The sequence below is a fragment of the Cygnus olor genome, chromosome 1 (assembly GCF_009769625.2).
Source record: "Cygnus olor isolate bCygOlo1 chromosome 1, bCygOlo1.pri.v2, whole genome shotgun sequence".
NCBI classification, from domain to species: Eukaryota; Metazoa; Chordata; class Aves; order Anseriformes; family Anatidae; genus Cygnus; species Cygnus olor.
Window position 1 is genome coordinate 43,362,599 of NC_049169.1, and position 27,199 is coordinate 43,389,797.

The 27,199-nt window shown below is 44.7% G+C and overlaps 2 protein-coding genes across 2 annotated transcripts; one reads left to right on the forward strand and one right to left on the reverse strand.

Annotated features, from left to right (window-relative positions):
• On the reverse strand, window positions 1–14,166 carry DESI1 (desumoylating isopeptidase 1). The gene is made up of 6 exons (XM_040554437.1): window positions 13,935–14,166; window positions 6,906–6,927; window positions 5,915–5,984; window positions 5,195–5,304; window positions 4,259–4,381; window positions 1–3,105 (listed from the first exon to the last, which is right to left on the reverse strand). Exons 1-6 carry the CDS (start codon window positions 14,146–14,148, stop codon window positions 3,012–3,014), a joined length of 633 nt encoding a protein of 210 aa, XP_040410371.1. The 5' UTR covers window positions 14,149–14,166; the 3' UTR covers window positions 1–3,011.
• Window positions 13,198–27,199, forward strand: XRCC6 (X-ray repair cross complementing 6). The gene is made up of 13 exons (XM_040554355.1): window positions 13,198–13,312; window positions 14,270–14,439; window positions 14,532–14,647; window positions 14,965–15,103; window positions 17,018–17,272; window positions 18,148–18,331; window positions 19,686–19,872; window positions 21,107–21,275; window positions 22,416–22,577; window positions 23,480–23,609; window positions 24,989–25,089; window positions 25,941–26,054; window positions 26,719–27,199. The coding sequence occupies exons 2-13, from the start codon at window positions 14,340–14,342 to the stop codon at window positions 26,913–26,915; spliced, it is 1,854 nt and encodes a 617-aa protein (XP_040410289.1). The 5' UTR covers window positions 13,198–13,312; window positions 14,270–14,339; the 3' UTR covers window positions 26,916–27,199.

A 27,199-nucleotide genomic window follows, 5' to 3' on the forward strand; every position in this document is an offset into this window, starting at 1 on the left:
TGTACTTTTTTATTGTAATAGAAAAAAATCAAAACATCACTTTCTGTCTAAAGATGTTATTAACATTTTAAAAATGTCATGGTGGAACCCCAGCAATGCTTGACAGAACAATAAGTGTGGGCAAAAGGGTTCTGCTCCCCTTCAGGAGTTCAGCTTCCCTGCTCCCCCTTTGTCAATCAGCTGGCTGAAGTTTGCCACCTATATACACTTACATACATTTTTCATTCTAGTTTATGTACGTATGAGTAGGTATGGCTGGGAGGAATGTTGGGTGCACAGACCTGCAATTGACACGTAACCATCTTTGGAGAAAATGCATTTCTTAAGAGGCCTACAGGGTACAAGGGTCTCATTACCCAGTAAGATCAAACAAACAGGATCCGCTCCTATAGTTCCTTTGCCACAATACGCAGAGTAGGTCCAGAGACAAGGAGACCCTCTGGAGCTCCTTTGAGAGTACCACAGTTACCGCAAACAGAATGTGTCTGAGGGAAATTTTACCCACTGATACTCAAGTAGCAGCATTCTCTCTGCAACAGGGCCGCTCAGGAGGGGAAAAAGCAGACTGCAAAATGCCTGGGGTGAACCTCTTACATCCTGTCAGGAGGCAGGAAAGGAAAAGGCCCTGAAGCAGAAACCAGGCTCAGGACCTCTGAAGTGGACACACTTGTCATGCAACAAAACATGGGGTAGAGACTGTGGTACTAGAGACCATGGTGCCTGTGCTTCCCTTGCAGAACAGCTGTACCAGCAGATGGCTGTACCTGAAGTGATAGTTTGCTGAAAGAAACAACCACAGCTGTGCTCCTTGTGGGTACCAAACTAGCATACCCAGATGTTGTGCTGCATCGTATCAGCTTCGGTATACCTGTTCGACTGAGGAAGCTCCAAGATCTCTAAAGTGCTATTGTGTTTTGTGGTATAGTCATGTCTGTACTTGGATGAGAGACTGGTTACTCTTCACAAAATAGGCATGGAAGGAGTCTGGAGGGGATTACACAGACAACAGGAAAACTATGCTGTGGCTCACCAGAAAACAAACACTTACCAATACCTTCTCCAGAAGCACCGAAAGGTGCTGTATGGTAAATAATTGACTACAGAATGCTCTCTGCATAATGGTTTGATGGTGAAAGACTGGAAACTGTATCAAGCTTTTGCATCTGTACTAACTGCTACGGTTGTCTCCTAGTCCAGTCTGCCAAATGAAACACTTAAGAAGCTGATGGCACGAGCAGAGAATGACAGAAGGAAAAAAATCACCACTGACAACAAAAAACATTCTGGGCTACAAAGGCCACCTGCACTCAGAGCAGCTACACACAACTGCCAAAGGGACTGACAGTACCCGACTTCCACTCGTGTAGTGACTCTACAAGGTGCAGGGCAACAGAGTAATTGACAGAGTGACTGAACTGTGGGTTTCTTCCATTTCATCCCCACAAAAATAACAGCATGAGAAACATATTAAACCATATTACTCTGGGAGAAAGATAGCCCAGCAGAGGAAAGACATCTCCTTTAGGTATACGGGAAGTTTGAGATGCAGGACTGAGCTTGCAGCAATTGTTTGCACAACAAAGCACTGGAACCAAGGGCTATACTTTGCATAGATGCTTTCTTCAGCAGTATCTGGGATGTGCAATCCCCATTTATGGAACACCAGCAATGTTTTGGGGGTTTGCCCGATATCTTTCTTGTGCTCCTCCCTAAGTGTACTTTCTACAGAATTGCTCAGGAAAACAGTGTATATACACGCATGAAAAGAAATCAATGTGCCTCATCTTTCCTTCCCCTGATTTTTTTTTTCCCCACTGCAAATAATTGCAAAGCTATGAGAACCTTAAATTAGAAGATGTAGTATTGATACAATCTAATGTCAATCTAAGGATAGGACTGCTTCTCCATGCATCCCAATCAACTCAACTGTTCAACAGAAAAGCTTAACTTTACCATTCCTCATTTTCTTCAAATCTCGGAAGACCTACCACTTATTTCTTTCACTTAAGCAGAGCACTCTCTGGGATGTACTTGACTGCTTTGGAAAGGGCAACAATATCAGAGAAAGCTGGAACTCCTACTCCGTCTGCAACTAGATACTGAAGGTAGAACTGGCCTACCTCTCATTATTGTGCAGCTGCCATGCTATTCCTGCCTCACTGTACTGTAACTCTGGCTTAGTGAGGAAAAAACAGTTCCTGAGCAAAGGTAAAAGTTAACACGATTCTATCCATCTGCTGACAAGCTTGTTTGAGAGAAAAGGAAGCTTACTTTCACCTAAAATTTGCTCATGAGGTTCTGTTCTTTCAGCTGGTTCTCTCCCTTAACACCTGGATCTCGCCTTATGAGGCTCCTGGTAATTTTCATTTGCAGCCTCCCACCCACCCACAGCTAATTCCATTGGAAGTTTCAGCTTTGAAAGTGATGCTGACTAGCTCAGCTAGGCCACCCTTTCCACTCAGCTGTGCCATTGCAAATACTCTAATCAGATGAGTTGAGCTTGTCCCCTGAGCGAATAACACAACGTTAATGAAATACACGTAAGACTAGTACCGGGACACCTTCACTTCCTAGGCTACAAATACTTCCTTTGTCTTCTTGCTACAGACTTCAGCAAATACCCCCAGAACACAGGCAGTGACAAGAGAAAGAGATGCGAGCCTGCAAGGGATGGCTAGGACATCCCCTTTAATTCAAAATGTGTAATGGGTGCTTGAATGTTCATGGAATGAATTCCCACTTACCAGCACGGGAGTTATTTAGAAAATGTCAGCCTAACCCAGGCAAGACAGCCTTTATAAATTAGTAGAATACTATTAGAAATTATGGCAATCTTTTTGGTAGCATTGTCTTACATGCACCCTGATAACCCTCTCCCTAGGAAATTTTAAAACTGGTCCTGTAATTTCCATAGAGTTAATTCTGATGGGAAATTATAAAATAGAAATCTGGTAGATTCGTGTTTAAAAAGGAAGAGGCATGGTGAGGCTGGACACAATGGGTCACTCCTGTTAGCTCTGTCCATTATGTCTGCTGAAGGCATTTCCTCCAGGTGTCTGGATCTGGATGGTGTCCAGGAGGGGCCTTAAAGCTTGTCCAAAAGGTCTGAGAAGGCAAAGAAATAAACATATCAAATAGCTTGCTTGAACAATTTTTCCCATTTACTACTGAAATGGGCTCACTTCCTAGACTGGAATCAAATCAGCATAAACGGAAGTAAAGTTGATGAACAGACTCTCACTTTTCACTACAAGCAAACTAGATTTAACTTATCATACATAATTTATTGTTCAATAGCTAAGGATCTTAAATCTGATTTTATATAAAGGGAATTCCGAGTACTAACACACCCATGCTGCTAATGTGGCATTAGCGTGTCTGAAACTGGCTTTCAGTAATTCATTCTACTTAAGCATGCGAATGAAATCCCTGTTATGCAACTGCAGTTCTTCATTAAGCACCACATCAGCATTAAAGACTAGAATAGCCCCTAGTCCCCTTATAAGACACACAGAGAATAATGTCTGTTGCAATCTGTAGCACCAAGTTTGTCTTCTGGTATGACTCACTCTGTTACAGACTGACTGAGAGATCTGAGGAAATAAGAGCCCAAGGCAGAAGATGTGTCTCTCGGATGATGTGGTATACCACTGCTATGAGAAATAAGACCTAAACAATGGAGCTAAATCACCCTGCTGGGATCCTCGCTAGTTCAGAGTACAACAGAAGAGGTTGAGCTGACCTACCTTCATTTCCTCTCTTTCATGTTTTTTCCATTCAGCTCTAGCTTTAAAGCTACACCAATAACTTTAAAATTACATCTCCCTTGCCTCTTCATGAGCAAAACTGACATCTCCACTGCAGTTATGGTGCTCAGAGTATTAGACATGACGTTTGAGATATGCTGGTTTCCCAAGACAAAAAAAACACAAAAAAACAGCTACCAAACAAAATAGACACTTGCATCACTTTCAGAAAGTCCCTTTACGTGTCTGGTCACATGAGAGGCCCTTACAAAATAGCTAATTTAAGATAAAGACAGAAGACCAACCTTCTTTCACACCTTCTCAGTAATGCCAGTGCCAGTTAGCACCTGTCGTACAGTGTTGTAAGCGTTAAAGCAAGCAAACAGCATCTTCTCCTTAATCTCATGCTGGTTCTCACAGAGCCAGCAGAAACTGGTACTGCTGCCTCTGTCAAATATTTAAGCATCAGCATGAAGCAATACACTACAGAGAGAAGCAGAATGCATACTCACGTGGCAAGAACTTCAGATGGAAGGTCAGTGATGTAGGAAGGGATTTTTCTTCCTGTCAGGAACTGTGCCACTTCATTACTGAAGGTGTTGCAGTTGTGTTCAAAGATATTATAAGACTCACTTCTGTGCCACAGGAAAGGAATTGAAACATGAAAAGAGACTCAGCAATAAATCTAACAAGAAAAACTTAGACCACTAATGAGGAACATCTCCTTACATCAGCACTTTTCTCCCCTTCCCAACTAAGTCAGGTACGTAAAATACAGACATCAATTCACCTTCAAATTCAATTGAATCAGGGTGGAAAACGACATCACTCTGCATCACTGACTCTATGCAGTGTTTTTTGAAGGGTAAGTGAGGTCAGGTTTCTTCGAGTAAAACCACAGAAGGAATAAGGAAAAAAAAAATCACAGGAATTATTGACATTGAAATTTAGCCAGAACACTAAATGCTACCATTTCCTATCCTCTTGAGAAGCTGACAAGACTCTTTAACAACCAAGACCTTGCTTTTACTTACCTGAAAGTTGGCAGCTTTACTACAACGCTTCACCCATGACTCATGAGGCAAAACACTATTTACTGAAATATTTCATACAGTGCCTTCGTTTTCCCTGGTGATCCTCTCAAAAGCATTTTAGGCGTTATTCCATTTTGAAAACAACAACAACAGCACACAAAAATACAGCAACAAACCAAACAGTGAAAGACTTCCTGGTAGAATATCCTCCCAGCCTAGCTCAGGGCTGGCACACAAGAGGGTTGCCTAGTTGTACGTATCAGTTCCAGTCTCATATCTGGAGAATTCTGATACACTAGGCAGGCAAAGTTTTATGAATGGGATGGGTTTCATAAGACCTTTCTCCCTCTTTCCCTAGAAGTCTTTTTTTTTTTTTTTTGGCATTCAGATTTTATAGCAAAAGCTGCTACTTACCGGAACATAGATTCCCCCAAAGAAGACAGATATTCCAGAAAAATTTCTTCTGTGACTTCAGTGTTCCCCAGGTCAACAACCAAGTCGGGGGGGCCAAGCAGCGTTCCTCCCTGTAACAATTAACATCCAGAAAACAACATTAAAGTCAACAGACTGAATTATTTTGGGGTCCGATGAATTGAGCTATGGTTTCTCTAGGCACAGAAGGAGGAACTTTTAGTTTATAAAGCAAGGAGCCCTACCGGCCTTCCCCATTCACCACCCAGAGAATGAGAGGTTATGTGCCGAAAGCTCTAAAATACAGAAGAATTCTGCTTTAGAAGAATGGCCCACCAGTTTCACCTCTCCAATGGCAGAAAGGTCTGTCAAAGCATCATGGAGTTTTTTCTTTTTTAGTCTTAAGAAGAGTTCCTTGAGTTGCCAAGTCTGCACGCAAAGACCATCCCCACAAAACCTAACAGTGTCACTCTGGCATCACATCTGCAGAGTCTGTCTATCCAGGGCATCATTGGTGGAAGCAATCCCCCAACCTGTATTTAGCTGGGCTTGAACCCGCTGTCCACATTCTTTTCCTCAGATGCCCAGGGCAACCATGGCAAGCAGACACATCCGGCTGAATTCAGAATTCTCTTCACTTGCTGCTTTTCTAAGTGACACAATCCAATCTGATCCGTAACCCTATCACAAAATTATCTTGCCAGAAAACTAAGGTCAACTTACAGGTGCACAGCTGGAGATTCCCCCACTGTCGAAGAAGAACTCATCCTTATGGACTATTATGGAGGTATGCCTGCCACAGAGAATAACAAACAGGTGAAACAAAGGAAATATTTAACCTAGCACATTAATCACCAGTAAAGATACGTGGTCAAGGTCATTGCGAAGTCAGTAACTGAAGGAAAAAGTCAATGTGTTTCTGTGAGCACGAACAGTATCTGCTGAGACAGGAAAACAAACGGAAACAATGATTATCGACCCTACCATAACACTGTAGGAGGCTGGGAAGAAGGGCTCAGCTAAGTGCCTGAGCATGAACGAACATAGGAAGATAGGGACTTCCACACCAGCGTGAGATCTCCAGCAGCCCCGTTCTGCTAAAGGCTTGAGGGTGAAGTTGCAGAGATAGTTGCAGAGCTAGCTCTGTCTCTCTCTGCTGACAGAAGGGTCTGACTGATAGTAACCCCCTGAGAATAAGGTCGGGCGATCACTAGAGATGGCTTGAGAGAGACAGAAGGTCGTCGCCTTTTTTTTTGTTGTTTTAAACTTTCTGAGCATGACCTACAGCAAACTAGGAAATGATTTGCAACTGAACATAGCCCTGGTTCTTACATACCAGGAGGCTAGATTCTCTAATACCTTCTTCCCACCTACTCTTCTACTCTCACGTTCAGTCCTGCCTGCAATTAGAAGACAGTGTCTGGGACAAGGACGATACCCTGAACCCTTGAAAACGGGTACAAGAGAGCACAAAACACAACAATGACTAGAAACGCTGTTCTCATGAGATCCTAGCTTTGATTCCAGAGGTTTAACCAGCACCTGACTGTACATAATTTTACTGTCAATCTGCATTCAGGACCAGAAAGTGCCTTGGTCTCTCTTCAGTGCTAAAGTGTTCTTAAGGTCTGCAGCATATATAATCTCATATCGATAATGCTTCCTACGCCACAGGAGTTAACACACATTACGCAAGTTAAATCTAGTCACTTACCAGATGCCTTCCAGCTGTTTCCCTGTATGCAGAAAAAAGAAGATAGTTGTTAGCAATGTATTCTCCAAATTTCAGCCTACCTTCTGTCAATCACAAAGGAACCTCGCCTATTATTTCACCATGACAGCATCCCCAAAGACGCAACTTTCATCCCAGAGTCACTTCGAAAGAAGTGGCATGTCTTTTTTTTCCCCCAACTAAACTACTCTATCCACACCAGTGCCTTACATTTTTCCTCCTGCATGCAGAGCTGGCAATTCCACCCTACCCTGCCAGTGCTTACCTTCCTTGGGCTTTTGCCTACAGACCAAGGAAAGAAACCTTATCCTACAGAGTCTTCAGTCAGGACCAGAATAGTTGAGTTTTGCACTGATTTCACAATCGCAAGCGGTCTGCCAGCACAGAGCACTCAGTTTTCTTTCTCAATGACTGATCTGACTTGAACCAATTATCTGTGGCGATGGTCTCTACAATCAGCTGTCCCATGGCTTCCCCACCTCTTAAAAACTAAGTGAACGTGCGGAGGGGAATTAGTGTTGCAACTTATACAAGTTATAAAATCAAACTCTGTGTTTTGTAGAACACAGCAGCAGCAACGATACACATCAGGCACAGCTAAACTGACAGCACAACTGCGTCTTAGAGAGAGTCCCTTCTGAAATTCTTTTCCAGTTCCCTGACACATTTTTTTCAAGTGTCCTCAGCACACCACCTCACACACCACTGTCCTCCGTATCCAGGCAGCACCTCTCCCGAGAACTTTTGTTGTCATAGCCTCACTTTTAGATGCCAGAACGTGATTTGATCACCTGCAGGTTTCCTAGAACTAGACCAAGAACAGCGTAGACAGATGACAAAAAAGCCAGCTGAACACGAGAGGCATTGTGCCAGTAAGAATTTGTTAAGAAAGTGCTGCTGGGCTAACTGTGGGCCAACAGCCTTTGCTCTGGTTTGCACACCATCTGCTTGCATCAGATGGGCATCAGGCCTCCCAAAGCCCGCTGCAGACCTCAATTCCTGAATTCTAGGCCATCACGTCCAGGTATTTTCCTCTTCCTCTCAACGAAGCTTCCGAGCTCTGGTCTTTTTAAAATAAAGAAATAATAACCAGTTCTATTCAAACGCTTGTGACAATAAAACTTTCCTTGGCTATCTTAAGAGCCACCGCCTTGCCAATCCTCCGATGAGGATAATCCTTCAGGACTTCCAAGAAAGGGACGCCTACGTGTCCAGGTAAGGAACGAACAGTCACCACTGTAATTTCCTCACTTAAGTTTGACGCAAAACAGGCACAAAAAATAGGTGTCTGCTTCAGATGAGGGTCACACACGAGTGGAGGCAAGGAAAAGCCTGACTGATGTCTGTACTGTCACAACGAAGTGAGCATACACGGCCTCGTTGTAGGTGGACTGATCTGTCACTACCGTGGCCCGCAGCCAGGCAGCAAGCATATTCTGTCATCCTGCTGCACAGAAACGTGGGCACGGAGCAGGAGGGAGGCCAAAAGATAGCAGCAGCGATGAGAGAAGCGCAGCAGCGTGTCGCAACATCTCAGGAGGATCTGCTGCCCCTTGAGCATGTCCCACCCCACTCAACTGGATCCTCCAGCCCTTGTCCCACACCTTGCCCATCAGAGCTTTTGCCTCGCATGCCGGAGCTGCCAGAAAGCGGTGACAGCACAGCTCATCAGCAACAGCAGCTAGGTAGGGCACAGGGCACTGCCTTCAGCAGCTGGCCTACCACCTTGGCGTTGCACACTTCATGTTCTCTTTATCTTAAGAAATTAATGCATGTTTGTATTCACAATAAATCACCGTTTTCCAAGAGGAAACGGTTTCAAAGGCAGCACAGACCAGAATCGTACCTGCACCCTTGTATGCTAAACGCAAAAAGAACATCTTAGTATTTACTTTCACGCGTACGCACACTTCTCCAGCAAGCAACAACGAAAGGCTTTCTACAGAGTCGCCAGTTTGCACCTAGATTCTGCGTGCAGGTGAAAGTCACTGCAGACACCGACAACGTCACAGGTGCTACTGGGAGCCTGCTTATCTGGCTACAACACCCACCTTAAAAGATCACTGCAGCAAAAGCTGCACACACGGGGCTGCTCCAGCAAGACTGCAGCCAGCAGGTTAAGGCAGGCGATCCCGCCCCTCTGTTCAACGCTTGTGAGACCTTTTCGTGCTCGGTTTTGAAGCCCGCATTACAAAAGGTACTGGGTTGATGCACTGGGCTGGACGACTCACTGTACGAAGGAGTGGGTGAGAAAACTGGGTCTGCTCAGCCTCAAAAAGAGAAGTCCATGAGTTGTTATTGCTGCCTACAGTTACCTAATGGGTATAGAGAAAAGGGAGCCTCGGTTCTGGAGATGCTCAGAACTCAACTGCTCAAAGCCCCAAGCAATCTGTTCTCACTGGATCTACCTTGAACAGGACCTCCAGAGATCCCTTTCCACCACTGTGGTTCCCTGATTGCTTGAAGGCAAAAAAAAGCAAACAATTCAGGGAAGGAACTTCACATTAATCTGTGCTCCAGCCGGGGGGGCTCCTCCCTGCCTGCTACACCCCAAGTCCACAGTCAACAACAGCAGAGCAGCTCTGGGCTAGCACAGCTCCAGGGCAGGTCTGTCTGAGGCCAGCTTCTGCCAGGCGCTGCTTTGAATGGAGCTGCTGTTTCTGCTTAACCCCTCTAAGACACTAACCAGGCTGGCACCGTGGAAAACACATGCCAGATCTGCAGTGCTGATGACAACAAGGCACCCACGGTAGCTCTCCAGCATGTCGCAGACAAAACAAAATCCCTTTCTGCCACTGGTGGGATGTGCTTGGCTAGAGAAACCACTTAGGAATGCAGTGCAAGCTTCCCCGATGCCAACGCAGTTGGGCAGTCCCACAGCTGAGAAAGCTGCTGTTCGGAACCACGGCTGCATCACCCAGAGACAGCCAAGGCCAAGAGCTGCCGGCATGCTGCTGCAGTTTCACTGCCACACTCCTAAGAAGCGGAAGTAAAGCAGTTAGGACAGCCTGAATAACAAGTTATGCCTTGTATCACGGACAATGCCCAGCAGCAGGCACAAAATACATCGCTCGCAGCCTCTGAAGGTACAATACACACGCCAGCCCTAACCGTACGGCCAAGCAAGGATCTGCACTGCTGTTCCCACAGCCAGTTGCCCAAGGCAAGTTGTATCCAGGCCCGGCAGCGACACTTCCAATAAACCTGCTGCTGGCAGCATCGCCCAGCTTCACAAATAGAAGGCCAGGCTTGCCAGGGAGCCGCCCCAAATCATCCTAGAACAGGAACGTCCAGATGGGACGGTATTTGTTGGGCATCTGCTGTTCATCCAGGTAAGGCAAGGTAACAACAATAAGATGCACAGGGAGTTTAAATACTCCAAGAGACTTCCAGGTGTTGAGAAGGAAAGGGTATTGCAAATTTAGCTGAAGGCACGTAATCAAACAACAATTAGTGCACATGGCCAAGTTACCAGGTATCAGCTGTCCCGCTGTAATCATCTGTGGGCAAGCTCAGCCTGCAGTAAACGTGGGGTAATTCAGTTTAATTTCAGCTGCTGCCATTACAAGCTGACGTGAGGCAGATTACTCTGTCACAGATGAAGAACACGGGCACGGAAGTTACTGTGCCATAGCTGTGAGATTCCAGGATGACAGCTCCTTAAGCTTTGGCAGCCCGATCAATACCCGACCTCTTAAGTCTTTCTTTCACTTGCTTAGGTGCTCATATGGATATTTCCTGAAGATACTCAGTAGAACTCAGGAAGGGATGTCAATTATGCATAGATCTGTGCACTTAAGCATCTCAAAGATTTAAATAGCTGAATGAGGCCAAGTTTCATCTGGCAATTAAACGTGTTTTTTGTCGTTGCTGGCTATTATTTTTGTTTATAACATTCATAGCGCAAATAGCTTTCTTGCTCAAGTACGTACCATAGAAATATGAGAAAAACACAACATTCAAATGCGTTAAAAAATTGCAGGAGCCTCAGCGTAGTTACAGGAACAGGGAGAATGGAATGGATTCGTTTGTCGTGCTGATTCAGGAGACTGCCATCATGAGCATATGAGGGTATTTTGAAAGAAAACAAACCTGAATAATTTTAGAATATAATCAAATCAGATTACTTCCACGCTTGGGTTTATCTGGAAGGCCAAGCAAAAGGAAGATTAGATGCTCACCAGTCTATTTTACAGGCAGAGTCAATTTGTTAATCTTGTGGCCCACGTGATGTCATTTATTCCCATGCATTTTAAATACCAAGTGAAAACAGAGTTTGCATATTAATTCAAATTATTAGACTGAAGGGCAGAAGAGCTGAGACTTGAAGGAATTATATAAGGAGATGGATGTTTATCCCATTCAGAGCTTGTCGTTCGTCCCTCAGTTCAAGAACAACTTCTAAAAATGGAAAATTAGCCTAATTAGTCAAACACTTTCTCCTACATGATATCCAGGGTATTCAACTGAAGGAAAAGACTAAGAGAAGGAGGAGGGTGCTTCATTTCCCTTCTCCTCAAGGTGCCTGGAGAGACCAAGCAGGGAAGACTGTGGGAGGGAACTGCCCTTGATTTTCAAGAAATCCCTAACAAGTGTTTTGGAGCAAAGCTGATCGGATCTCACAGCAGAGCACTTCAATGCTTTTTAGAAAGCGTGGAGGTGAGGTAGAGCAGTGTGCTGGGGCTAGGAAAAAGGAACAAAGCACAAGGTACTTTCTTTTGGCAGTTATCTTTCACTCTAACTCTTTCTGGGCTGTTAGGTCCTTACAACTAAACGCACTACTGCCAGCCAACTCACCCTTAATTCGGCCGCAGTGAGCCAAAGCTGCTGCAGTAAACCGAGGTCCTGCCCATTCTGTGAGTCACGTGGGCAATAACCTCCGTTACAGGACAGGAGAACTGAAAGAGCTGCAAGACATTTTTCTTTAAGCCCACGATGCAATGGGATTTTAATCTTCCTTAAAGATTTCTCTCAGTATCATCTTCAAAATCAGAAGAATTCAGCTTGCAGTGCTGTTATCCTCTCTGTTATCCACCTTTCACAGAGTCAGGTGGATTCCATTTTCTGTTCTGCAAACAAATCTCGTTTCCTTCACGCTAACATTTATTACTATTAGATCACGTAGCTGGACAGACAAATGTAGTCTCACAGACTGAATGAGGGAGAGCAGACAGTACCTGCAGAGAAGGTAGAGCAACAGCACACAGAAGTTAAACGTGCCACACCTGATATCAGAGCCAATTGAACTTTAGTGTTTGGTCACTTATACCCTAGAACAGAAATATTCACCAAAAAGTTACAGGAGACTCACAGAAAAGTAACAAGAACAAAAACAGTCTGGGTAAAAATGAATAGACTTGCCAAGAGAGGTGCAGATGTGCCCAAGGGGCACGAATAAGTCACTCCAAAACCTGCAACAAACAACGCTGCGTGGCTCTGCTGCTCAGGTACATCACGCAGCCACAATGGAGAGACCTGATCTTGAACGAGTCAGGATAAACTGATCCTCGAATGCTGCACGGACATAATACATAATACCTCTGGATCCTATTAGCACAGCTAAAGGCATCATGTGGTGATGCTCTCGCAGCAGCCAGCCCCGTGAGGAGGAATTCACCCCCTGTTTGACAGAGGGATCAGTTATCATAGAGTCACAGACTGGTCTGGGCTGGGAGGGACCTCAGAGATCCCCTAATTCCAGCCCCCTGCCACGGGCAGGGACACCCCCCACCAGACCAGGTTGCCCAAAGCCCCATCCAGCCTGGCCTTGAGCACCTCCAGGGCTGGGGCATCCACAGCGTCTCTGGGCAGCCTGTGCCAGGGCCTCACCATCCTTATAATGAAGGCTTTCTTCCTTACATCTAATCTAAACCTACGCTCTTTTAGTTTAACGCTATTCCCCTTATCCTATCCCTATGCTCCCTGCCAGAGCCCCTCCCCAGCTTTCCCGTAGGCCCCTTTGGGTACAGGCAAGCCGCTGTAAGGTCTCCCCAGAGCCTTCTCTTCTCCAGATCACACTTGTTTCTCCTCGCTAAAGCGCGGGTATTTCAATATAGGCAACGTTACAGAATTATCGCTCAAAGCAAAAGCGTTTCAGTCAAATGTGGTATCCACGGAAAGAATACCGTAAGTAGACTTGACAAACGTTTGGCGCCAAGTAACCCGATAAATCCTTTTCTCTTCAGCGTCTGACTTTCCCTGGTAACGCACAGCTTATGAACTGATGAAAGAGGAGGGGAAACAGCTACTGACCGCCTGGAAGTTAACGCATAGAGGAGGAGCGACAGTTTTAGAAGCCGAACGGGAATAAAACAGTTGGGTGCGGGAGGCAAGACGAGCGCTCCCTCCATCGCTTTGCTCTTCGGGAGGTTTCTAAAAGCAACCCGGAGGTACGACAGACCTGGGTGACAACGCACAGGAGACATTTAACTTGAAGGGGGGGAAAAAAAAAAAAAAGGGGGTGAGGGACCAACCTACGCCGTGTCCCGCGGGTAACCCGGCCGGCGCCCTGCCGCTGCCTTGTCACTGTGACCAAGCAGGCCTCGCTGGCCCTGTGCCACCGCCGCCGAGCTGCGTCCCGCGGTGCTGTGAGGGATCCACCAGGGTTCCGAAGCGTCGCCTCCCGGTACCGGGCCTCCCAGAAACGCGGCACCGAAACACCTCGGGCGGGAAGCCCGCGGGTGGCGCGGGAAGCACCCGACCCACGAGCAGGCACCGTGTGTTTATTTATACGCAGAAAGCTGCGGGATCCCGGCACCCGCGGCGGGCAGCGAGGGAGCCCAGAGCCGCCGCTTGACCCCCGGCACGGCACGGCCAGGGCCGCCCCGTTCCGGTGCGGACCCGTGCCCGGACCCCCGGAGCCGGTGCTGTTAAAGGCTCCCGGCGCCGCTCCCCCCGTCCCCGAGCCAGCCGCAGCCGGACAGCCCCGGATCTCCCGGAACCGGGAGCCGGTCCTCGCCCCGCGGCCCCTTCCCCGCTCCCCCTTCCCCTCCCCGCCGGCGCCGCGCTTACCGAGCATCAGCGGGCTGAGGCGGCGGGCCATGCCCTTGGACAGGTCGTACACGTAGAGCTGCACCGGGTGCAGCGCCGGCGGCTCCTCCATGGAGCCGCGCGGTGCCGGCAGCCGCCCGCCGCGCCGGGGCTGGGGGGGGGCCGGGCGCGAACCGGCGGCGGGGGCACGGGAGGCTGTGGCGGCGGCGGCGGCGGGGCGCTGCGGGGTGCGCATGCGCGGCACGCAGGGACCGGCGGCGGCACTGCGCCGTTAGGCAGCGCGGCCGTTCCGCCCCGGGGCGTGGCCACGGGCGGGTGGGCGGGGTTTAGGGGTATTCCCTCTTCTCATTGGGCAGAGGCGCGGTGAGTGGCAGGCGGCGGCCGCCGGTGGGGGCACCGCCTCCATTTTGCCCCCCCCCGCCGGCCATGTCGGAGTGGGTGTCCTACTACCGGGCCGAGCGGCCCGGCGACGACGAGGAGGAGCGGGAGGAAGGCGACGGCCATGAGGAGGGCACGGAGGCGGCCGGTGAGGCTCCCCGCCGCCCCCCCGGGGGCAGATCGAGGCCCCGGCCGGCGGGGGGCCCTTCTGCAACCCGTTTTCCCCCCCTTTTCTCCCAGGGGACTACAGGCTCTCGGGCCGGGACAGCCTCATCTTCTTGGTCGATGCCTCCAAGGCCATGTTCCAGCCCTGCGAGGACGAGGAAGCAGCGACGCCCTTTGACATGACCATGCAGGTGAGGCCGGGCGGCCGCCCCGCGCTTGGCGGGCCCCGAGCGATATTGGCATGCACAAGATTTATTTCCTTGGCCTCGCTTGTAGAAAGGGAACAGTAACGAAAAATAATAAGGCTGTGCACTAAAAAAACACAAAACATCTTAAAAAGCAACATCTTGAACTCTTTCTCATGGTGAAACTTAGCTTAAAGCATTTGTTACGGTTCTGCCGTGCGCCAGAATCAACTCGTAGAAACTGCCAACTGCCAAAGACAAAAAACTTTTGCACTGTTACTACAACAAATGTTCACGTTTTGACCTGTGTGCATTCTTTTCAGTGCATCCGGAACGTGTATACCAGCAAAATCATTAGCAGTGACAGGGACCTGCTGAGTGTCGTGTTCTATGGCACACAAACGAACAAGAACTCCGCGGACTTCAAGCACGTCTATGTTCTTCAGGACCTGGACAATCCAGGTAAAGGCAATAAGGTGATAGGAAGGTTTATGGAGAGGGCAGAGATTAAAAAAATAATAATCTGTGTAGTATTGTCAGTAACTGGCCTTTCTGAAAACAGAGCTCTCAGGTAAACAAAAAGGTTCTCGTTAGTGAGATGCGTTTTGGGAGGGTGGATTTAGAAATTTAGTGGAAGCTTAGATACTTAATGGGAGCTTAGCCTTTCCTGTTATAGTTTGTTCAGATCTCCTTCCTGTGTCTTTTTTCTCTCTTTTACTGTGGTCATTCACTTGCATCTGTTAAAGCTAAGAGAATCTCAAAAGAACTCTTGAAAGCCCATCATGTGCTGGCCATACTTCAGAATAATATGTGGACCTTATAAGGAACTGCAAGTTACAGCTGGTGGAGAATATCACAGAATCACAGAGTGGCTGAGGTTGGAAGGGACCTCTGGAGGTAATCTTGCCCAACCTGCCTGCTCAACCAGGGTCAGCTAGAACACGTTGTCCGATTTGTTACCTGCTTAGGGTATTTTGTCTCTAATTTTCATAGGAAGTTCTGCAGTTCTCGATTTTGGCTCTTCCGTTTTGTTAGGATTACCTTGCATGCACTTGTTAACAAGAGTCCCAACTGTTGAATTGGAAAACCTAGTAGCAGTGCAATGAATGCATGCTTGGGGCTACAGATTATCTGACAGCTGAGAGTTGTAGGGGGACTCTGTCTACTAACTTTTAATAACTGTCTTTATCTCTGGGGAGGTTTTATTTCATTTTCTTAACTAGGAGGTGCAGTTTAGTGCTTTTGCTATCGTGCTTTAATAACACATGGGTTTTCCTGTAAGAACTGTGCCTTGTCCTACTTTCAGAATTAATTACAAGCGGGACCTGACAAGACTGCCCAAGGTTCTTCTCTTTTCTTTGGAAAATAGTGCCTTAGAATTCTAGCTCATCTTTTTTCCTCCTCCTTCCCTGCTTGGCCTTTTTACCTTCATTAGAGGCAGTAGCTTCATCATTCTGATAAAGAGCGTGGGTGAAAGGTGGATGTTGTTAAAAAGGAAGAGCACCGTACGTTTACTGCCACTGGAGAGCCACACGAAAAAGACATGGTATTATTAGTTATTATGTAGTTGTTATGAAAACTTATGGTATTAATTAAATGAAAGCTGAGGGTGAAAATGGGGAAGAATGATGTTTTCAGATGAGATTTCAAGAGTGCTGTGGAATTTGAGTGAAGGACAAAGGAAGAAACTCTGCAGAGTGTAGTAGGTGAAAAATGGAAGCTCGTCTCCGTTTTTAGAGTTGTGGGAGAAGACAGAGGAACTTCTCTTATATGGCTGGAGAAAGGAGTCATACTTGGGCAGGAGTAATTCACAGGTCTTTAAAAAGGCCATCAATACCTGACAGGAATGGTGCTCTGCTCCATGTGGTGATCTACGGGCTGAATTTCACCTCTAGGCTGATGCTATCGGGCATGCAGGGCAAAGGAGCAGGAGGAATTCTCAACCTTCCAAAAGTGCCGTGGAGACAGGATGCATTTCAGTCTCCTCTCTGTTTGCTGGTGACATAGAATTCCACCATTCCTCTGAAGTGGGTGCAATTGGTGCGTTTTCTGCTGAGAACTTGTCTTTCCAATTCAGGGTGTGTGTGATGCTTTGATCACTGCGTGTTTTCCCCAACAGAAGGTGCCCCACATTGGTGCCAGGGCACTTTGCCTCCTCTTGCAGGTTTTTTCAGCTGATAATCAGCATACATTATTGAAAAAGTTAGGCCATCTCAAACAGTTTTCTCAGATAGGTGTTGGAAGGGCACCACTACGGAGCTGTCAGGGGGCATTACTTAGGTATCAGCTGCAAGGAACTGTCGGCGCTTATTTGGAAGAGTTTGCGGTACTTGTTTCAGTATTTCTAATATGTGCAAACACTGTTATTTCCCTTAGGGGCAAAGCGAGTTCTAGAGCTGGACCAATACAGGGGAGAAGAAGGACAGGCGCTTTTCCGCGAGACCTTTGGCCACAATGCTGACTATTCGCTGGGTGAAGCGCTCTGGGCCTGCTCTAATCTGTTCAGCGATGTCCGAGTCAGACTGAGCCACAAAAGGATCATGCTTTTCACCAATGAGGATAACCCTCACGCCAATGACAGTGCCAAAGCCAAGCTGGCCAGGACCAGAGCTGGTGATCTGAGGGACACAGGTCAGGATTCTCCCCTTTAATGTCGGCCTGGAATTTGAGACGATAAGAGTGATGTGATGGGTCCTTGCAGCAGATGTTAAATGCATTGCAGGTTCCTGATGGAAAAAGAACGTAAAATCATTAGAACTAAGGAACCTTTCGGGTGCTTTCTAAATTAGGAAATTTGGTATCCAATCTAAATTAGAAAATCCATTATCCAACCTGGTATCCGACAACAAACACTTATTTTCTAGGGTCTCTCTATCTACCCTCATACCATAAATCAGAATTAGAGAGGGCCATGGAAAACAAACTATTCTACTTCATTGTTCTGCCTTTTTCCAGGAAGGGAATAATAACACTAGGAAGGGAAAAGTAGTACTAAGTCAACACAAAGGAAGATTAATGATTGCATTCTGAATTAGCTGAAGAACAGCAACCTGGGCTCAGAGACTGGAGAGCAAGTGCTTCATTAGTTCAACTATGCAGCTGAGATAACCATTGCTTTTTGAGTTCAGCATACATGCTAGTCTAGAAGCTCTGAGGCATGCTTAATCCATCAGCTCTTATAACTGGGAAAGGGGAATTTCTGAACTGATTGCTTCCCTCTATGCCTGAAGGAAGATTATGTTTTAAAGGAGCTTGTCAGAGCTGTTTCATGCACAATGTTGATGCGATTCTTAATTAGGGAGGGAACCTTTTGCATGCGACATTGCTTTGACTGAAGATTAAGAAAGTCTTTTGCCTTTTTCTCTAGAAACTTTCACATCTGGTGCAGATGGGGCAATTTGGATATTTCTCTGTCAATGACAGAGAAATCTGAGAGTGTTGTGGAACATGCCAGTGTAAGAAAAAAGCAATTTCTGTCATCCTCCTGTCTTCTACTTTCTTTCTAGGTATTATACTGGACTTGCTGCACTTGAAGAAGCCAGGGGGGTTCGATATCTCTTTGTTCTACAGGGACATTATAAATGTAGCAGAGGATGAGGACCTTGGGATCCAACCTGACGAGTCAGGGAAATTGGAACATCTCATGAAGAAAGTACGAGCAAAGGAGACAAGGAAAAGGACTTTAGTCAGGTGTGTGTCTAGTTACGGTATGTCATTCAATGGAAGCAACTGGATTTTATTTTCAGACTGCATCTCACCTACCTCTTCTGGAATGATTGATTGGTCTCTAAAGGCATCAGTACTTAGATTCCTCAGGCTTAATTCCTAAGCCTGAGATTGGCGTTTCTTCCTTAGCTTCCAAGTATATTTGTACTTGGTGGGTAACAAGAGTGAAGAGTGAATCTAGGTGTCCTCTTCTCAACCAAGTGACATCTCCTGCATTAAGGTTGGCCAGAAAGTATCATACTGAAAAAAATGACATCATTGACTAAGTAAAATATCTACCAAAAAACTTGTGGTCTAAAATGTTCAGTTTATAGTGCAGTCAGATTGAAACGAGGCTTTGCTTACTAGTGTTAACTTAGAAAAATTTAATCTCAATGTGACTGATAGGTATTTTGGTCTGTAATTAAGTAGTTATATGTGGCCAACGTGTCTAGGCTCTTGGTATGGATTCACACAGCCTTGATATTCCTGATCTCTTACTGAAAGATTAGAGATACAGAGAGATTAAAGGGATCTTGACAAAGCAGATGGAAAGTATTTTTGGAACCACCTACTTCATAACAGTTGATTTTATTGAGTGAATTCATCGCAGAATGATGTGGGTGCACAGTACGTGAATGAACTTTACAGCCTGACTTTTTTAAAATATATTTTAAAAAATCCCAACTTGAGCTGTTGTTACCAGCATTCTTGCTCCTGCTTGCAACTTTATTTTTCTCTTCTGGGAATGTGCCTCAAGTTTTCTAATACCCGAAGAGGAAGAATCCCGTACCAGTGATATCTTTGAGAGGAGAGCAAGTAATATTCACAGTAATTCACTGTCCTGCACTCAGAACTTTAAGATTACCTTCAATTTTAAACTTTTCCTTCTGAATTTTTCTCTTAACTTTATATTTTAAATCATGGTATTGGTTGTCTTGATGGATTTCTTTTGGGGAATTTTGCTTTCAGCTTGAACGGTTGTGTGAATTCAGAGGTCATATTGCATTAAGCACAAGTGAAGTTGCCCAACCATGAACTTGCCGTGTGCTCTACCTGGGGGTAGCTGCCCTTCTGAGTGATAAAAGGTGGAAGAAATTTGGTAAATGAACTGTGTTTAAATAATTTTTATGACCAGAAGTGACAGCATTACAAGAACGTTTTTACACAAGTGAAATTAGGGAGAAAGTAATAGTATGCTTCCAGTTACACATGTGATTTTGGGGGGAAGAGGAGGTTGGAGACAATAAATTATCTGGGAAATTACTGTTTTTTTTTCTGTTTGTTTTAAAAAGTGATGGTTCAAAAGTCTCAAGTCTGTATCTGCTTTTTTACACAGGTTGAATCTATATTTGAACAAAGATCTGTCTCTTTCTGTTGGTGTTTACAATCTTATTCAAAAAGCTTACAAGCCATATCCAGTGAAGCTGTATCGGGAAACTAACGAGCCAGTTAAAACAAAAACGAGGGTATTTAATGGAAAAACAGGCAGCTTGCTTCTGCCTAGTGATACAAAAAGGGCTCAGGTAATGTATTACGTGACTGCTTCTTCCTGTCACTGTGATTGTCAGATGGAGAGGTGCGGGGAAATGCTAAGCCTTTGCTGCTTTTGTTTTGTATTTCACTTTCAAGATGAGATGCAGAAATATTTACATCTATATGCCCCTGGGGATGGTGCGGTCACTTTGTAAGTTATGCAGAGAGAGAGTGGGTTGTTTCTCTGGCGTGACTCTCAAGGGAAAGCATAGCTGCTGGTAGCAGTGCGCTCGGGAACACAGGTCATTTCTTTCTGTAAGGCAGAGCTGCGTTGACAGCATCTGACCTTGTATGGCCTTGTGCTGTCACTGCTGGTGATACCGTTTGATTCATTAGGAACTTGTTTTGACCTCTTTATTAAACATACGAGTGTGAATCACAGAGGGGTTTTGGAGCTCTTCTCCAAAGCAAAAAAGGCATAATTAGCTTAGTTTATTTATCTGTTTATTAATTTGTTCTTTGCTTTGTCTTCCTGCTTGATAGCTTGGCTGATGTAGATTGAATGATTGTCACGTTCTGCTCAGGCACAGCCTTACTTCAAAGCAGGGTAGCCAGTTGCTAGGTGTGTTGTCACCAGTGCGCTTTGTGTTTCCTTCCATACCAAAAGATCATGAAGTTTTTCTCTAAGATTAATTATTAGTTTTATTTATACTGGACACAAGTGTCTTGAAATAAAATACAGAAGATAAGCAGAAAGCTGAGCACCAAGCCTTTACATGTCTACCTTCTGCAGGCGCACTGCAATACATTTTCATTTTTGTGGCGTATGAGTGATGCTTCAAAAATGTTGGTTCTGCCAGGAGTAGCTGATGTGCATCTGCTGAAGCAAGTTTAGAGCCAGGGATCCGAGAGGACCTCTGGAAGTGTCTGGGCAATCCCAGGGCAAGACTTAAGAAACTGCATCAGGTTTTCTGGGCTTGTTTGGGGCCTGCTCTGAGTAACTGCAGGGATGAGATGTGACAGCCTTTCTGTTCCAGGTTTTAACCAGTGGCTTGGGAAAGTGCATTTTGCTAACGTCCAGTCCAGATTTCCCTTGGGATAACCATTGCAGACTGTGACCTGCCATTTCAATGTGCAATAATGAGGAGAATTTGCTGTCTTGTCTAAAACCCCCTTTTCAGTAGTGGAAGACAGCAATTGCATCCTCTTCTTCACCTCTCTCCTCCAAGTTTTCTTCTGCTGTCATCATTACTACGTGTTCTTCTCTGGCTCTCCCTAATTTAGGTGTATGGGAACCGCCAGATTGTGCTGGAGAAAGAGGAAACAGAAGAACTAAAACGATTTGATTCTCCAGGCTTGTTTCTGATTGGCTTCAAACCGCTTTCAATGCTAAAGCAGCACCACCATATCAAGCCCGCCCAGTTCATCTATCCTGAGGAGTCCCTAATAAGTGGTAAGCAAGGAGGGCAAGAGAAGATCTATCACCTTGCATTAGGGTAATCGGCTGATTCATAGCCTGTTTGGGTGGTGATCATTGAGTGTAAAATCTTCGTTGAACTTAAAAAATTGCTAATGTTGAAACGTATCGAAATAACTGTTACTGCCCCTCTCAGTTGCTGTTAATTTTCTTCTCCAATAGCAGAAGAGCTGATTGGGCTTTGTGTTTCGTTCAGGAAAAGCAGCTAATCAAACTAAGCAGATGTAGCCCCAAAATATTTGGTTTTATCATTCATGAAAGTGAAGGATCCTAGTACCTGACAAGAAGGCAAATGTGGTTAAAAAAAACAATAACAACAACAACAAAGAAAACAACAGTGAAGATAACTGCAGTTTTCAAGTCCATATCAGCTACGAGTGTAAACGCAATACTTGGGAAGTGTGGTTGAATTAACACTTTATTGGCTTGGGAAGAGAGAAGGAGAGGATGCATAAGACTGTGTTTTCTCCCTTTTTTATCTATCTTTGTAAGTTAATTCGTCTAGAAATACAGTATTAATCCATCCCAAGCTACATTCATAAAGGAAAAGGTCCAGTTCCTCCATCTGCCAGTGGGTAATGAGGGCTGAGTTACAACCTTGCATTGTCTGACTGAGGAAGAACCTTTACACTAGCTTCTTCAGCTTAGCAGTTTCCTGAATGAAACACGTTACTTGTATGTCAGGGTTTTTTTGTAACCACTCTATCTGGTGAAATAGAAAGCAAACATATGTGGTTAGGCCTCAAGGGGGAATATTGCAGTCTGAATTCTTAATTTGTTACTTCTGCATAAAGTCCTATGATGTGCTGCTATTCCTGTGTCCGACCTGACCAGAGTTAGGCTTTGTAGATATCTCTTTCCAGTTTTCAGCCTTACTTCATTTCTCAGGTGTTAGTGTTTTCAGTTCTTTGCTCAGAACTCTCTCAGCTCTGGTCATGAGGGACAATATGAATGTCATTTTAGAGGTTTCCCCCTTCCAAAAGTTGCTTTCTACCTCTGGAAATATTGCGAGCATTTCAAAGAAGTCACAGATAATGAGTCGGTAATATCTAGGGTTACATTCCTGAACAAAGGAGCAAATCTGTCAATCTGACCAATACAGCCTTTACTTTACAGGGAGTACAACTCTATTTAATGCCTTATTGATAAAGTGTTTGGAGAGAGAGGTGATGGCGCTGTGCAGATACACCATCCGCCGGAACACCCCCCCTCGCTTTGTGGCCCTGGTTCCCCAGGAGGAAGAGGTGGATGAACAGAAAGTGCAGATAGCTCCTCCAGGTATGGGAAGAGATGCTTGCTTTCCCTACTCTGTGGGATGGAGTCAGTATAATAGCTTCCTTTCCGTTGTGTGAAAATATTCTTGGTGCTGTCTTGAAGCTGGGCAGAGTGCTCTCCGACATCATTTTTCTTCAGTTTTGTCATTGTAAGCATCTGATGTTGCATCTGTTTTTAAAGCCTCAGTTACACCTGTGCTTGCTCGGGTATAACATGGCTACGGTATTTTCCCTGCCTTCTACCTCTTTTTAGCAGATTCAAGTAACCAAGCTAAAAGATAAAAGCCCTTTTGTCTGCTGAGTGGATGGACATGGCTTTCCCTGAATTTTATTGTATCCTTGGTTATGTTGTAAAGCATTAAATAAATTCACTTATTGATCCTCACACCTTATCAGCTGAGTGGGGAATGATTAGGGAGCACAGGCAGACTCTTGGTCTTCTGCATTTTCTTTCTTATTTAACTGGAAAATCCTCTACTGGGAGAATGTAAAGTAGGGGAATAACGTTGCTTGTGTACAATGTAAAGCATTTCAGAAATAACATCTAAGCATTAACCAGATTTTCAAGCAAGTCTTTTTCAAGCTCATATTTAGTGAAAGATGGGGAAGGTGGAGGACAAGTTACTGTGATCTTCTACGTAAAAAAACAGGTCACAAGTTTCCAGCTTTTAGCTATGCGTTTAGTAGGTTTCTTTTCCGAAAAGCCGATTGTGGTGTTAGGTATTTACATTGAGATTGGGATTGGATGTCATGGTGTAGGCATGAGGAGGTATTACTGATTGTTGCTACTTACAACAAAATAGCTAGAAATAGCTACCTATTTACCACCTTGGTCTTTCCTATAAATCATGGTTTTGAGGATGTGGTTTTCAATAATTGTTCTCTCGCTGTCTCTGTTCTGTGTAGGTTTCCACGTCATTTTCCTCCCGTATGCAGATGATAAGCGGAATGTTGATTATACAGAAAAGGTGCCAGCCAGTCAAGAACAGGTGAACAAAATGAAGGAAATCATTCAAAAACTCCGGTTCAAATACAGGTACATGGAGACAAATAGTGTGTGGGGTGCACATAGGGAAGAGTGCACAACACTGTTGCTTGCTCTGTTGTACACATTTTCAGCTGCAGTGTCCACAAGATGAGATTTTGGTGCATGTGTTGACTAAATAGATGTAATTGGGATGTTTCTTCATACCTACTAATTTAATCACAGAATGGCCGAGGTTGGAAGGGACCTCTAAAGATCAGCTAGTCCAACCCCCGTGCCGAGCAGGATCACCTAGAGCATGTTGCCTACGATGGCATCCAGGCAGATTTTGAGTATCTCCAGAGAAGGAGACTCCACAACCTCTCTGGGCAGCCTGTTCCAGAGCTCTCTGGCATTCTTTAACAGGTCTACAGTAAATGTTTTAGAAAGACATAGTTATAAATACATTGGCTGTAAAACATTCAACAGCTTAGTAGTGCAAACTCGGTGGTCAAGCCAGGCACCTTAAAGGTTGTGGTTACAGTAGTTGGACAAGACTTTGAACTGCTCTCTAGATTTGATCTGGATTTTGTTCCACAGTATGGCCAAGCATCATTGTGCGAATGTTGCTGTCGTTTACGTATTATGGGGATATGTCAACTATAGGTCTAGGTAACTTAGCAAGCCTTGCTAGCTCCATTTCATAATGCAGTGTCTTGCATATATAAATTACATGTAAGTTTTTACTTAGAAGGTCCCAATGTACCTCAAGTGTGGGAGAGCACCTTGTTTCCCAAACATAAAATGTTTGCTTGTGTACATCAAAAAAAGTGTCTCTTGCCCCACATCATTGCAGACACGTGGATAAAATGCATTTAGTGAGGAAACTTTCAAGAGATAACGATTTGCCTAAACAAATTGTTTCCATTTGCAATAGCCTTGTACAGACTTTATTCTTAATCATTCTGAAATGCCCAAGCATCATACGCTATATGTAGCATGTTTTGGAATTCTTTATAGTATTGCTCTGGTTCTCTGGGCTGTTGTAATTTGTTGCAGAGGTACCGCATTTTGTTGTGGTACCAACCTATCACAAATTAAATTTGGATGAGAGTATGTCAGAGAATAGGCCTTTTTCATCATAGCTAGGACAAATTTCATAAAGTGCTCTTAGGGGACAATTTTTTGATGCGTGTAGAAAGTAGCACAGGTGGTATTAATGCAGGACGCCTCTGTCTGTTCATCTCACACAGCTTTTAACATTGTGGATACGTGACAGGGATGGTCATTCAGCAGAGAAATTGAAAAGAGGAAAAGCAGTTCTTCCAGTGAGATGGATTGATGTGTGGGAAGGAGGGAAGTTTTACGTTGAAATAGGTTGGCTGGAGATCTTACGTGTCTTGTCTGGCTTCTCAGCAGCATGAACTGAAATTTTGGGGGATTCTTGACAGGACCGACAGCTTTGAGAACCCGGTTTTGCAGCAGCACTTCAGGAATCTGGAGGCTTTGGCGTTGGATATGATGGAACCAGAACAAGCTGAGGATCTGACAAGTGAGAATTACTGGTGCATGTGATGGGCAGTAGGATAAAGGGCTCTTGACGTGGTCTGTTTGAAGTCAGAGACCTGGTGCTACAAAACCAAAAGTCTTCTAGGAGAATGTTTTAGTCTTGTGCTGTTCCAAGATGTAGAATTCTGGATGTGTCTTCAAGAATTCTTCTTCAGAAATTATTTGTCTTCAAGAATCTAATTAATACTTTGGTCTGATAAATTGGCAGCATTTCTTACAGAATTATTATTCTGCTAGGAGGCAGTGACGCCACCTTGTGGCTGTGACGATTTATGTATAAGAATATCTCAAAGGGTAGAAACCTACTTTTGAAGGGGAAGGCTGTTTGTTTGTTTGTTTGTTTTAAATTTTGTTGTACTCTAGGAATAGTATTAGAGCAGTTACTTGTTTCTTCTGAAGTGATGCCTAATAAATAATCTAGGTCCCCGTGCTAGGTACTGTACAAATATATGACAGAAACAACCTGTTCTGCAACAAACTGCTTGTAACCTTAGGTAGTAAACTGCTGTAATTGTCCAAGGTTAGACCTAGGTAAAGGTGCCACCAGCTGGGAGATCTGTATCACTTCTACCATGTACGTTTTGTTCCGTGTATATATTTACTGTTCAGGGATATGTGTGACACTATTGCACATGTATGATACAAATCCTTGATATTATCAAGAGCTGTGAGTTTCCCATCTGTGATTATCATAACATCGCTCTTTGGATTTTGCATGCTTGCAAGATGCTTGCATGCTAGTTTTTACAGAAGCAAGATTGTGTCTTGTGATGTGCTTGTTTAGACTCCTGTATTTGCTCTGTTTTTAAGAGGGCAAATCTTTCTCCATTCTAGTGCCAAAGTCTGAAGAGATGAGCCGCAGGCTGGGCAACTTGGTGGAGGAGTTCAAGCAGCTGGTTTATCCTCCTGACTACAACCCTGACTGGAAGGCTGCAAAGCGAAAACAAGGCAAGTAATGACAGTGCAGACACACAACATGGTGTCTGTTTTCTTTTTTTTTGTTGAGGCTTCTGTGTTTTCAGTGATTCTTAGGGAGCGCAGGATATTTTGGAATCCAGCTAGACAGCTGCTGGAATGAGAAACTGCATAGTGAAAACCCAGAGTGGTATAAGAAGGAATGTGGGTAAATTATTGTTTTATATATATATATATATATATGTATATATATAAATATCTTTTATAACTTCGGGTTTTACAACAGAGAATTAAAATTATTAATACTTTAAGTCTGTGTTTTGGGTGAGGAAACAGACTTTTATTCATGGGATAGTTTTGCAAGTCCAAAATGGGCATCTTTAGCACTACATGTCTAAGTAATGCCCAAGTACATACGTAGTTTGGGAACCTGTGAAACTCTGCATAAAGGAGGAGTGTCAGCTGAATTCCCTCTGTGAACACAAAGTTTTGTTCTTGTGTTTGAGATCCTATCAATGAAATACTGCATCATTTATGTAGTGAGTGACACCTTTAGAAAAAAATGTAGAGTGAGTGTGTAGATAGCCATTAAAGTGTCATGCTAATGGCTGTTAACTGTGGTGTGTATAAGAAATGCTGATGTCTTTCTATTTAAAAACTTTTTTTAATCTTGGTGGTATAAAATTTGTCTTTCTAGCCTATGATGGTGAAGCTGACAAGAGGCCCAAGATAGAAATCTCAGAAGATTCGCTGAGGAGTTACGTGCAGGCTGGCACTCTAGGCAAGCTCACTGTACCTGCTCTGAAGGATGCGTGCAGGCTTTATGGGCTGAGGAGTGGGGGGAAGAAGCAGGAGCTCATAGATGCGTTAACTGAATACTTTAACAAGCACTAAGCGGGAACAGAAAGCCTTGGTTGACTTCCATCTGCTTGAAGATGTGATTGTCTTAAGTGTATGCTGAATCTGTTCAGTCTTGCTATGGAAAAGAAGGCTAACTGTTGCTGAATCCAGCAGTGGAGAAACTTCCTTGTCATTAAGGAAAAAATCTCTGCAAACTTGGATTCTGTTCACAGTAGCCAAAGGCAGAATTAAATTTCCTGCTAATTCAGGTCGCCCACTGAAAGCGAACACAGTTGTGCCTTCCTGGTTTCTTAATAAAAGTTATTTTGGACTTCTTT